Below are 13,921 nucleotides of genomic sequence, written 5' to 3'. Positions count from 1 at the left end.
CTTTTTTTTCCCTTTCCTATTGAGATATAATTGACATATACATTGTTTAGTTTAAGGCATACAATGTGTTAATTTCATACAAGTATCTATTGACATATGATTAAAGTTAGAATGTTAATTAATGCCTTTATCACATCACATAATTATTATTGTAGTTATTGTAGTTTCAGTGGAGTGGGAAAGAATTCTCACTGAAGTTAATTGAGGAGAGAATGGGAAGTAAGTGGGAACAGGGACTACAGACCACCATGCTGAAAGGCTTTACTGTGAACAGAAAAAGAGTGAGAATTGCTAGAAGGCGTGTGGAAACAAGCATGAGCTTTTCTTTTACAAACTTTCTTTCTTTGCCTTGCTTTGCCTTTTCTTTCCCTCCCTCTCTTCCTTCCTCCCTTCCTCTCTTCCTCCTTTTCTTTCTTTCTTTCTTCCTTCCTAGACCTTCCTCTTTCTCTCTTAGAATTTTAAAGATTAGGAACTAAAGTGTATTTGTTTTTTGATATAACCAGTGAGGTACCATTCATGTGGGACTGAGACTGATTCTGTATTTGGAAGGCTAACATCACAGGTTTGCATTAGGAAAACCCAAGTTCTCCGAGATCAAAACCAAAAGACCAATATGCCCCTAAGCCTAAGTCTATCTAGCTTTTGGCCCTGGAAAACATCTCCAGGAAGAGTGATGCTTATGTCTCCAGAGGATCAATCCAGAAGGAACTCTGGTTTTAAATCTCTCTTTGGCTGTGCTGCTGTGGTTGTCAGCATCAGAAATGAATCTCATTTCTTATATGAGGCTTAGGGTGAGCTGGGGAACAACCTGGGGCCTGGGTAGTACTTTCTCTGAGGATGCTGTCACAGAATGGAGGGGATTATAATATGGACAGTTCATATTGAGTGGTAAGAGTGAAGGAGGCCATGTTTCTTAAGCCCAGTCAACTGTTTGGTCTGGAATTTGAATCTGATGGCAGACATTGTCACTGTGGTTTAAAATTAACCATCTCCTTTAGGATCAAATGGAACTTTAAAACTCAGTAATTAGAGCACCTCAATTTAAGTTTTAGTTTTGGGATTTGGGTAAGTTAATTAACTTGTCTCACCCTTGTTTTACTCATGCATACAGTGGCAATAATAAACTAATTTTTTTCTTACAAGTTTTCTACAATTATTAAATGAGATAGTATATGTAAAATACTAAAAACAGACCCTTGTATCAATTTTTCAAATTGCAATAGAAATTTCTGTAATAATAAAAATGTTCTACATCTATACTATCCAATATAGTAACTACTAGCTAAATGTGGCTATTAAACACTTGAAATGTAGTTAGTACAACTAAGGTACTGACATTTTAATTTAATTAATTTAAATGTAAATAGGTACACATGTTTAGTGTAGCACTAAACCATTGACTCTAAAGAAATTTGGAGTATCTTTTTCTGAGCTTCATTTATTCCAGATACTCAGAGCTCTCAGACTCTTATGTCCAACCTTGGATTTTGACTAGAGACTTTGCTCCTTTCTCTGTTACAATCTCCTATTCCATTTTCTTTAACCTGCATACTTAGGTGGGCTGTAATAATTAACAATTTCACTGAATTTTTATGGAGAACTTTGTATTTGTGTGTGCATGTGTGTGTAGCCATTCTTATTTGGGAGACCTTATAAGGGATTCTCATAAGGGTAAAATATAAACAACATTAAGAGCCACTACAGCACTGCTCTTTCTTTCAGTCCAGAATCCCTGTCAATTGTGTGGCTTAGACTAGCCTCCCCAAAATGGACTAGCTTAACTGCACATTTGGATATATCTTCCTTATGATACAGTAAATAATTCAAATAGGAGAGAGCTAATTGTGAGGAACTAAGATTTTAATACCAATTTTCATCACTGCAAGTATGGCGGAGGTGCCACACACACCCTAGGCTCAGTTGGAAGTTGCTCTGTCCAGCAGAGGCTTTGTGACCATGGCAGAACAAACTTTTACTCAGGACACTTTATTATGTCTCAGGGAAGGAAGGTGACTGCCTCTCTAGTGGAGACCAGAAGCCAAATCTTCACGGTTTATGCCTTTTATTGAGGAAGATACATGCGAGAGATACAAGGCTAAAATTCATAAATCATCAATAGTCATTAGGCGTTTGACAGTAACAGATTACACATACCAGTATAGGGGTCGTAGTGACCAGTCTATGTCAGGGTCCATAAAACATCCTGACCAGGTGCAAGGTTTCATACACTCCTTGCTAGAGATTGTTTATGTTACAGTAATGATAAGGAAAGCAGAGTAAGTTCTAAAATATAATGAACATAATGAGCATCCTTTGATCTAATTCCTATGTCAACCCTCTGAGTGGTTGTCAGTTATGTTCCACACACAGCCTTATGTTGAGACTTAGAGGCAAGCGCGGCCAGAAAGCTGGTGGCTTGTCATGCTCAGGCCAGGGCTATAGTTCCTTAAACCATGAAGAGTGGTTGCCCACATGCAAGTGTTAGGCATTAATGTCTATAATGGAGCATAGGTCTATCTAAGCCTTAATCAGAGTTACTGTAGGAAGTACAGTTGCTGGTAACTTGAGGTGGAGTTTCTTAAAACAGCCACATAGTAGTATGAAATTCAGAGAATGATAAATATCTATGGAGGAACAGAGAAAATTAAGTTTAGTTGAGTTTCCAACACCAGGAATATTGACTTCAATACAAACAATGTTTTAAACTAGTTTTGGGGAGATACTCCATGAAGTGATTTCATCTGACTGAACCAGCTGTTAATTTTACAACTCTTTGCAAGTAGTCAAGGGCAATCTGCTCCAACAATAGTAGCAGAGAAATGAATCTCAGAATTTCTTTCCAGATATACCTTAGGACAGAGAAGTCTAATTGTAATGAAGAATGAAGAACATACTGTATAAAAAGACAGTGCCTGAGTAAGTGAGACTGAATGGAAAGACTTGGAATATTTCTGAAAAGGCGCTAAAGCAAGTTCTTCACTGGCTTCTACAGCTATTTGCTTTCTATTAATATGTCTACAATAACAATTACTACAAACATATTACCTTTAAACTACTTATATTTATTATCTTACTGTTCTGTAGTTCAGAAGTCCAACATGGCTTTTACTGGGCTAAAATCAAAGCATCACCAAGTCTGCACCCCTTTCAGGAGACTCTAGGAAAAGTCCTGTTTCCTTGCCAACTCCTAAAAGCTACCCACATTCCTTGGCTCCTGGTCCCCTTTCCTTATTTTCACAACCAACAAGTCATGTTGAGTCATTCTCATGCAGCTAGCTCTGGTTCTCTTAAGCTGGGGAAATGTCTTCACTTTTAAAGACATATGATTAGTTTTGACGTACCTGTATTTTCCGGGATAAATTTGTCATCTCAAGATTTTTAACTTTGATCATATCTGCAAAGTCCCTTTTCCAAGTGCAAGCTAACATGTTCATGCTTCAACGATTAGGAAGCAAACACCCTTAGAGACCATTATTCTGCTTCCCAGGGTGTGTCCTTTCAAAGTTGCTGGGAGACAAAATAACTTCCCCCTCTGCTACCTGCTGCACACTCAGGTGTTTTTAGTACCCATACACTCCTAGGGATTCAGAGGGTCAGAGCTTTAAAGTCTTCAAGGACTATTTTTTTCCCTCTGTCCTACATCCTGCAGGTGAAAAATTGAGTCCCAAAGAGAATCATGTCTAAATCCCAACAATTTAATATCATAAACAAGATACACATCTATGCACATACCTACATATCTGTGTTTATGAGCAGCCTGTATGCAGTGTGTTTGCTTGCTAATATTTCCTGTATGGTTATTCACATCAATGTTAATTACCCACATAAATTACAATGTCAAATTCTTCTTTAGCAAAGAAATGAGACAGCTAATTCCTTGGTGTTTCTACATAAATTGTATCCCTATTGGGTGAGGTATTGATTGAAAGTTTTTTTCTCCTAGGTATTTTAGTATATAATGTTCAGTAATAGAATTATTGCTTCATGGGCCAGGGCCATTTGTTTATGTATAGGACTGTGAACACAAGTGTGTTAAACTAATATTTAAGTCACCCTCTCTTATGACTATTATCTCAATACTTACTGCCATTGCTTCAAATTGAAGACTGGTTGGCTTAATAGTTTTTTCTCCTTTTGCCTATTAAGACTTTCATTCCACTATGTCACCATTCAACCAAACTACTGATAACCAGCAGACCTTCACCTTGACTGGGTGGGATTACAGGAATGCCAGAAAAGGACTTCTGGATGGCCTTTCCCTTCTGTCTTCTTTACAGTACCTTAGTCCCAGATAATGTCATCATCTTTATTGTCATCAAAGTTGAGCAAAGTCTTTATGAACCCATGCATTATTTTCTGGCTTTGCTAGCTTCCGCAGACCTCAGTCTTTCACTATCTTCCATGCCCACTATGATAAATGTTCACTGGTTCAATTGACACTCAATAACACTTGATGCCTGCATCACTCAGATGTTCTTTATCTATACATTTGGGGGAGTAGAGTCATGTGTTCTGGTGGCCATGGCCTTTGATAGCTTTGTGGTTATTTGCTTCCCTTTGCACTATGCTATCATTCTCATTCATGGAGTCATCAGGAACACTGGGGCAGCAATTCTGCCACAGAGTGTGGTGGCAGTGCTTCCTGTGCCTTTCCTCATCAAAAGACTACCTTTCTGCCTCTCCCATATCTTCTCCTACACATACTGCCTTCATCAGGATGTCATGAGGCTTGGCTGTGCTGAAACCTATGTCAACAGCATTTATGGTCTGCTGGCTGTGATCTTCATCATTGTACTAGATGCTTTGATCCTTTTGGTCTCTTACATGCTAATCCTCCAGGTAGTATTGGGCATTGCTTCCCAGGAAGAGAGACTCAAAGCTCTCAACACCTGCCTCTCTCATATCTGTGCAGCGCTATTGTTCTATGTGCCTCTCATTGGCATGACTTTGATTCACCAATTTGAGAAGCACTCATCACCAGTAGTATACACACTCTTGGCCAGTATCTACCTGTTACTTGCTCCTGTGCTCAATCCTGTCATGTACAGTGAGTGTTAGGACCAAGCAGATCAGGCAATGAATTATCTTAATGTTCTGTGGGTCAGGATTTGCTCTTAATGACATCTACTACTTCTATGCAAATACAATCAAGTCAGAAAAGAATGTCAAATGCAGTACTATACAGTAGAAATTCCTGCAGTGATGAAAATAGTCTAAATCTCTGTTGTTGAATACCTAACCATTAGCCATACAAAGCTATTGAGACTTGAAACTTTGATAGTGTAACCAAGGATCTAAATTTTAAAATTGTAATCAATTGAAATGTAAATTTAAATAGTCACATGTAGCTTATAGCTAGCTACTCTATTAAAGAGTACAAATCTAATGGGTTATTACATGTCATTGGATAATGGTTTTGATGAAATAAATACTTTATATTAGAGAGTTTGATAAAAATATAAACTTTCCTTCCTCAAAATGGTGTATAAAAACTTTTTCAACACTTATATACAATAAAATCTATTCTTTTTGGCATATAGTTCTGTAAGCTTTGACAAACACATGAGTCAGTCACTGATACCAAGGTAACAAAAAATTACATTACTTCCCAAAATTTCAACCCCTGGCAAACAATGATTTGTTCTCCATGTCCATCATTTTTTTTCAGTGTGTCATGGAGCCCTGTAGCATGTAGTCTTCTATGTCTGGTTTCTTAGCCCAGTATATTTGAGATTCACTTATGTCATTTTGTGTATTGGTAATTAATTTTTTGTTTTGCTGTATTCCATTGTATGCTATGCTGTTGTTTAACAACTTTTTTCAAGAAAAGAATTTCAGATTGTTTTTACTCTATTATGATCACTCTTTTATTTATTTATTTATTTATTTATTTATTTTTTGTTTTTTCTATTACAGTTGTTCCATTTCCCCCCATTTCTCTCCCCCACCCAGCCCACCCCTTCTCCCATAATCATATTCCTCCCCGTTGTCCATGTCCATGAGTCATCCATACACGTTCTTTGACTAAACACTTCCCCTACCTCCCCTACCTTCTCTCCCTCCCCCACTCCCCTCTATTGACTGCTATTCTGCTCTTTGTTCTATTTAGTTCTTTTGTTTGTGTTGTTCTTTAGTTTCCTGTATTAGGTGATATCATATGGTATTTGTCTTTCTTTGCCTGGATTATTTCACTAAGCATAATTCTCTCTAGTTCCACCCATGTTGTTGTAAATAGCAGGAGTTCCTTCTTTCTTTCTGCTACATAGTATTCCATTCTGTAAATGTACCACAGTTTTTTGATATTATGATCACTCTTATATTCAATGCTGAGAATAGCATATTCATTTTTCTTTTGCCTTTTGTGTTCATTTATATGTTCTTTGAGTATTTTTAATAAAAATAAGGTGTGTATGTGCAATGGGTTGGAAGCAAGAGAGAAAATATATAAAAAAATAGCATGAGAAAAAGAAAATAGTATATGAAAAGGAAAATAATGTGAAAATATGAAAAAGAAAATAGCATGACAGCATAGTGCATTCAGTGACCTAGAAAACTAAAGACCTCTCTATATACTTTAGTTACCAGTTTCAACCTCACTTCAGTCCAGAAGGCTTTTGTGACATCTGTTTTATTATGTTAGAGTTTCCCACACAGTACTATACTTTACTAGCAGCATATCTTCTCTGATATTCTATTTACTTTATAAGAACAGGAACACTTTTTACTTCACTTCAGTCTGTCCAAAGTACTCAACGTAGTTTAGATTCTACTTTAGAACAGACAGAGGACACTCAATAAGCATTTTCTGAACTAAAGAATGAATAAAATTGTACTTTATCAAGATTAATCTCCTAACTTCTTTGTCTCATTTAATATTAGTAAATCTCATTCAAAATTTCCAAAGGCATGCATCTTCCCTGATGGAAACTAGTTTACAGGTGTTCATATAGAAAATAATATAATAATTAATAAATGATAATATAAGAATAAACTTTTCTGTACTCACCACTGTAAACCTACTTTTGCCACACCCTGTATATAAATCTGAATATTACTTATTATGTAACTTTATGGACTTACTTGTCTGCCTATTCATTGGGAAAGTTAGCTTTACTCAGTGTTCCTGATAAAAATATGGTGAGAATATAAACGGAAAAGTGTTTTAAGAAAGATAAAAAAAAGTCAGTGATTATTAGATATAGTCAACATTATTTATTTAGGGCCTACCATGGAGCGATAAATTCTGGTCAAATGAGCCTTAAACCAGATGTGGGCATGCAATTGGGAATCAAGCAAGACATATGATGGAAAACAAAAACAAAACAAGCGAACAAAAAACAGAGGGATGACTCTTTCTCACTCTCCTGATCCCTGTCTGAAATTCAGGGAGCCTCCTTGGCTAAGAATCTACCTGTAGCCTAAGGCAGGGTGAAGAGGAATGTTGTTGTTACTTTGATCCAGACAGGCAATTTTTGAAGGTACCCATTACTGTCAGCCTCCAGGGCCAGAACTCTGCTTATAGTCCCTGATGTATGAGGTTTGCTTGGGCCCCAAGCAGGGTTTAAACCTGTATCAGGAAGATATGTCTGAGCTGTTGTAGAGGAACATATTCATAAGGGTTCTGTAACTCTTTCTCCAACCAGTACGCTCAATCATTAATGAAAATAACTCTCTGTTGCCTGGAGACTCTACTAAGTTGCCTATAAAGCTCACACCCTTGGGACCTGGTTTAGTTGCTGTTCTGTGATGGTAATGAAGTTGGTGGTGTTCCCCGCTGATGTAAGCAGGTAAGAAGAGTGCATAAATGGAAAGGTATGGGATGGGAAAGATTAAAGAATGAAGAAGGAGGGAACAGTAATAGTGATTAAATGATGAAAGTTTACAAGTAAGATGGGATGAAGAAATGGAGGGGTGTAATGGAACCTGGAAGAAACTGAAATAGGATTATGGAAGACATGAGGGAAAGAAAGGAAGACAGAGCAAAAGAAATGGGATCCAGAACTCTCTGCCTGTGGTCAAGATTATTCAGAAGTCAGTCAACATTATCAATTGAAGCTCTCTATTATTCCAGATCTTACTTCAGTAGCTCACATTGAGAGAAGATAAATAGACATGCCCAAACTTTTAAGGGGCTCACACTTCAGGCAGATAAAAGATATGACACTTGCACGTAAAAATTACTAATATGAGCATTGATTAAGAGTCACATGAAAGGTATGAGCATAAAATTGTACAGAAATTTAGAAGCAGAGGGTAAGTTTCAGGTTAACATGGCCTGGAGCTGTCAGCTCAGGTTCTAGATTATGGAAAAGAATAGATTTCAGTGTTGCCTTAGCGAGAGGCAACCGATCAATATTTCTCTCTCACATCAATGCTTATCTCTCCCTCTATCCCTTCCTCTCTCTTTAAAATCAATAAATGTCTCCTTGGGTGAGGTTTAAAGAAATAGATTTTAGTATTGAGAGATAAATGAAGATGGGGATTTATAAATGAAAAGTATGGATCTATACCATTATTGATGCCATAAAGCAGGAATGTTGACCTTTTGATCACTGAGTTATTGAGTTGGGTGGATCATAGCCTCATTTAATCTAGCCTTCTATATATGAATTGGAAGATGTTACCTTCTGCCTGGCCAATCAGATGGAGAACTAAAGATAGGAAGCTCTAGCCCGTTCTTCTGGTTAGTGGCCAATGCAGAGAAAACCTTGATGAACTGAGGAACATAGTTTGTCCTACAACTGGTTCCAGGGTGTATCAGCTCACTAGGTCTGGAGAAAAGGTCCTTTGCTTCTTCTCCTGTTCACATTTCTGCATTCTGTAGGAAACAAGTTCTTCACCAACAAAATGAGCTATTGTCTTCTTTCCTCCAAAACCTCACATCATCCAGTGTCATCCTGTTGTCTTTTATGACATACAAATCAAAGAACAGGAGATAATGATTGTCTGCTTTATTTCTTAATTACTCTTTCATTCCAAAAACTCCTTTCTATATATACCAGCACATAGAGACACACACACAATACAAACATGTGAACATTCACATATTCTTTTAAACACACATGGACTGAATCCACAAATAATCTCTTTAAAAATATAAGAACACTTTTATTTCTTTTACTTATTTTCTATTCCTCCTCTAAATCATATATATATATATATATATATATATGCAATTCTTGTATTTTAAAAGGAAGGAAATTATACTGTTCAACTGTTTACATTTTCTCATAAGCCTGGCTACTGTAATGGTCCATGGTTTAATAAAAATAAGACACTTTGTAGTTAATAAATTTGGTTTTCAATTTTGAATCTATATCTAAGTCTTTTACCTTTGAAATACTATTTTACCTTGAGGGTTTTCTAAAAAATAGGAGATAGACATCTATATCATTTTTCTTGAGATTATATGAAATTATACATAAGGTGACTAGCAAATGTTGATGTATACAAAGGATCTTCTTTTTCTTTTCTTTTAACCTACCCCTTTCTTCTCCCAATCAATGAGAAGACAATTGCTCTCCTCCTGTTCCATGGTGTCTGGAGAAATACTTTCCTTCTGGCTCATTTTTTCCAAAACATCCATGCTCAATTTGTATTTCTCTCTTCTAGTCTTTAACCATCTCTATATTATCTAGCATTTATCCATCCCTCAATACATTTAATATAAATTAGATAATTAGAGTTATATCATGTACCAATAACTGTGTTCTTCTCTGGAGAAAATATAAAAATGAACACATATGTGTTATGCTTCCAGAAAGCCAGCATTTTAGAGCAGAAAGAAATGTGATAAGGCAATAAAATTTTAGTTGTATAAAAATAATATATAAAATAATAATGGAGGAGAGTGAATAGACTGAGTAATTTTGCAATGCAGAGAGATTCTTGAGTCATTATCACAGAGTCACAGAGAAGGAGATTTACTCTTAATATCTGTGTTTATCAGACTGAGAAAAAGAAGAATGAAACAGAAATTTTAACAGCCTTCACTCTCTTGTCTGGCTAGTCTTCCCTTATTTTCCCATATAATAATTGTTTTCCATTAATATTTTACCTTGGCTTCTCAAACATTATTTATTCCATTGGGTGGAGAGAGTGTAGAATAGAGAAATTGTTCTTTTCTCATTTCTGTCTCCCTAGCCATCCACACAGTAACTGGCATTAAACTGGTCATTTAGAATCTGAGTGGTTGATTTAATTCAGTATTTCTAATCCAGATCTCATTTGGCACTAGTTTTCCCTGATTCTTAGTATTATTTCTCAACCATGTTGTAATGTAATAATACTAAATATTATAGCAGAAGAGGCAATTAGTCTAATTTTCTCCTCTGAAGTAGCAAGTGATTATTTCTATCACCATATTCAGTAGACTGAAAGAGGGGGAGAAAATTACTAACAATTTCTTATATTTGTTCTTATGTAACAACTGGCAGGGCCTGGTACTGGCAAATTCCTTGTATCTATTCAGAGACGAATTCCTTGTATCTACTCAGACACAAAGGCAGAAAGCCTAGACTATTGAAAACAAGAATATTTTTGGCTGGCCATATCCACACAACAGCTGCGCTAGGTATATCATTCCTTGTTAGTCCTCTGTTGATGACTAAACGTCTTAAGTAAAAATTTAAAAATCAGCAGTGATGACACTAACATTCAGGGAACAAGTTCTGAATAGAATTTCAAGGTCATATTAAATCTACATTACAGATTCTGCCTCCTCTTTTGACACCATCTTTATTGTCTTTGCAGCTATCATTCTGTGGACTTTTTCATCCACTGAAGTACTTGATATTCCAATTTGTAGCATCACCTCATATTTGTAATGCCTACCTGTCCCTAAAGAGATTCTCTTTTAGTTACTAGTTTCTAACTCTATCCCATTCATGCTTTTTACAAAGTCATTCAACACATGTTGCTGAGTGCTCCCATGCTTTTCATATGGTGTTTTATCTAGGCTTACATACTGTGCCTAGACTAGGATGCCTCAAGTCATGTATTTCAGAGTACTATTTGAAATGTTTCACAGGATTCATAGGGCAGTCAACTTACCTTGGGTTGGCTCAAAGTAACATGATACAATAGATATATATGGGAAAGGGTAGAAATCAGTATCCCTAGGTGTAGATGGAATAAAAGAGAAAAAGGCCCATTGTTTCAGTAGATCTGGACAAGTACAGAGAGAAACAGAATTAGAGCATAAGATGAAATTAAGTCTCATACACACGTGGAGTGGGGGATGGAGGAATTATGGGAAAAGGAATAAAGAATCCCTGATACAAAAGGATACTTCTAATAGAGTCCACTAGGAGAGGGTGACAGATGATTCAGGTACAAGGATACCTCCAACTACAATATCCCAGACCAGCTTCCAGTAAGGGAATCATGGAGTTTGCCATTGTAGGTGCCCAGTGGCTCTTATGTGCTTCTCCAGTATTTCTGGAGCAACTTATATAGTTTGGAGACAAATACCCATTATTTGTAATTATTTCTGTTTTGTTGGTGTGTGTGTGTGTTTATGTAATGTAAGTCTACAAGCATTTTCTATTTAAGATCAAGGCTTGTCTGGGCAGTAGGGTGAGTGTGAACTTAGAGAGGTTGATGGTTATAATTGGGAAAGGATAAAGGAAGAAAAATGAAGCCATATTCTGACAAGAAAAATTCAAGATATTATGAAATTATGTGATGAGAAACATAGTTAAATTGGGGGTTTTGAATACAGAGAAACAACTGTGTAATTAAAAAAGGGTTAATAAAGGAGTCAGGGTTTAAAAAAGGGATCAACATGGGAAAAACTCTCATTTTTGTCTTTCTTTTCAGGGTGTATCCTCAACCCACCATGGTAATTTTCAATAACACCACATCCTCCCCCTCAAACTTTCTCCTCACTGCATTCCCTGGGCTGGAACTGGTTCATGGCTGGATCTCTATTCCTGTCTGCTCTCTCTACACCATTGCCCTCTTGGGAAACAGCATGATCCTGTTTGTTATCATTGTTGAACAGAGTCTACACAAACCCATGTACTATTTCCTCTCCATGCTGTCAGCTGTTGATCTATGTCTGACGATATCAACCCTCCCCACTGTGCTTGGGGTTCTTTGGTTTCATGTCCGGAAGATAAGCTTTAAAGCTTGCCTCCTTCAAATGACCTTTGTACATGTCTTCTCCTTCCTGGAGTCCTCAGTGCTGGCAGCCATGGCCTTGGACCGCTTCATGGCCATCTGCAACCCGCTGAAGTATGCCACTGTCCTCACAGACATGATGATTATGGTGATTGGACTGATTATCTGCCTCCGACAAGTAATTTTTATTTTTTTCATGACAGTAGCCTTGAAGAATGTTTCTTTTCATGGAGGCCAAGAGCTTTCTCACCCATTTTGCTACCATCCAGATGTGATCAAATACTCATATTCCAATCCTTGGATGAGCAGCTTTTGGGGCATGTTTCTTCAGCTCTACCTGAGTGGTACAGACTTCTTGTTCATTCTTTTCTCCTATGCCCTAATTCTTCGTACTGTCCTGAGCATTGTCACCCCTAAGAAGCAACAAAAAGCTCTAGGCACTTGCGTCTGTCACCTCTGTGCTGTCACCATTTTCTACGTGCCAATGATTAGCTTGTCCATTACACACCGCCTCCTCAATTCCACCTCTACAGTGGTCTGTAGCATTTTGGCCAACATTTACTTACTCTTACCACCTGTTCTGAACCCTATAATTTATAGCTTGAAGACCAAGACCATCCGCCAAGCTATGCTCCAGCTGCTCCAATCTAAAGGTTCACGGGGCTCCAATGTGATAAGTCTTAGAGGTGGGTGAAATAGAAGGGGAAATTTTGTCAGTACATAAATTATATTTAAGTAGGAAAAGAATTTGGGATCATCACATCCTCAGGCATTTTGATTACTAATGCAGTTTCAATTAAATTATAGGAGCAGGAAGAAGAGAATAATTTTCCTGTAAGCTTATCAAAATGTAAAAAAAAACCCACTGCTATTCAAAACCAAATTATGTATATGCTACACAAACATTTAAAACAATTACATAGACTCTTGTGCACATTAGAAATACAATATGATCATTTTATTTCAGCTGAACTATTTAATTATCTACTTAAAAATGGTAATCTTAGACCAAAAATAAATGACTTAATTTTATTTTTATATTCAGCCGAATGAAGTAATTTATATCTGTGGTCAAATTTCCTAGAGGCAATAAAGATTTTTATCTTGAGCTAGTAGATAAAATAGTTACAGATGTGTGCAAAGGCATGTACACAGAAATTTGTAATTTAAAATGCTAGGAAAATTATTACACTCATTTCAGTTCCTAGAGTCACCCCTAGAGAGCCCTGTCTCCTTACAAATACAAATATGCTTCCTAAACTTCTATCTTTTCTTTAACACTTTTCCTCTTCAGTTAAAGTGAAATTTTCAGTTCCAATTGCTATTTGTTATATCTCCAGTGAGTCCAGTATATAAAACCACACATTGCCTTATTATTTTCCCCATTACCTAGATATTCTAATACAGTTCTGACTGATTCGATAGTTTCTCTTTAGTGTCTATTCTGCCTCAGGATTATAATATATTTTTTTAACCTGTTTGTTCTTATTTCTTGGCTTGTTCATTTTCTACTGAGTTGTTAGTTTCCTTAAACTTTTGGTGTTCTTGTCACTGTAGAACTGCATAGTGACTGGGATGCTTTTTAATAGGAAACCTTTGGATAACCTTTATTTGTTCTGTGAAGAAGTAACTTCTATATAAGGTTGATAGGATATTGGGAGAATGCTCCTAACTTTTCTTTCACACACAGAGTTATGAAACTGACAATTGTTTCACTCATGATAATTTATACCTGAGTCCAATAAACCAAGCAAGTATTCTAATCTGAGACACTTGTCTCGCCCTTATATCAACTTCC

General features: G+C 36.6%; 1 protein-coding gene and 1 pseudogene across 1 annotated transcript; both read left to right on the top strand.

Annotated features, from left to right (window-relative positions):
- The first annotated feature begins 4,160 nt into the window (after nucleotides 1-4,160).
- Nucleotides 4,161-5,188, top strand: LOC150018369 (olfactory receptor 51H1-like; annotated as a pseudogene).
- Nucleotides 5,189-11,821: 6,633 nt separating this feature from the next.
- OR51T1 (olfactory receptor family 51 subfamily T member 1) lies at nucleotides 11,822-12,817 on the top strand. The gene has a single exon (XM_090267741.1). It carries the CDS (start codon nucleotides 11,840-11,842, stop codon nucleotides 12,815-12,817), a length of 978 nt encoding a protein of 325 aa, XP_090123867.1. The 5' UTR covers nucleotides 11,822-11,839.
- The last annotated feature ends 1,104 nt before the right edge of the window (nucleotides 12,818-13,921 follow it).

This window comes from Furipterus horrens, unplaced genomic scaffold, assembly GCF_987537825.1.
Source record: "Furipterus horrens unplaced genomic scaffold, mFurHor1.1.pri manual_scaffold_2, whole genome shotgun sequence".
Lineage (NCBI taxonomy): Eukaryota > Metazoa > Chordata > Mammalia > Chiroptera > Furipteridae > Furipterus > Furipterus horrens.
This window is presented reverse-complemented; position numbering and strand designations above follow the sequence as displayed.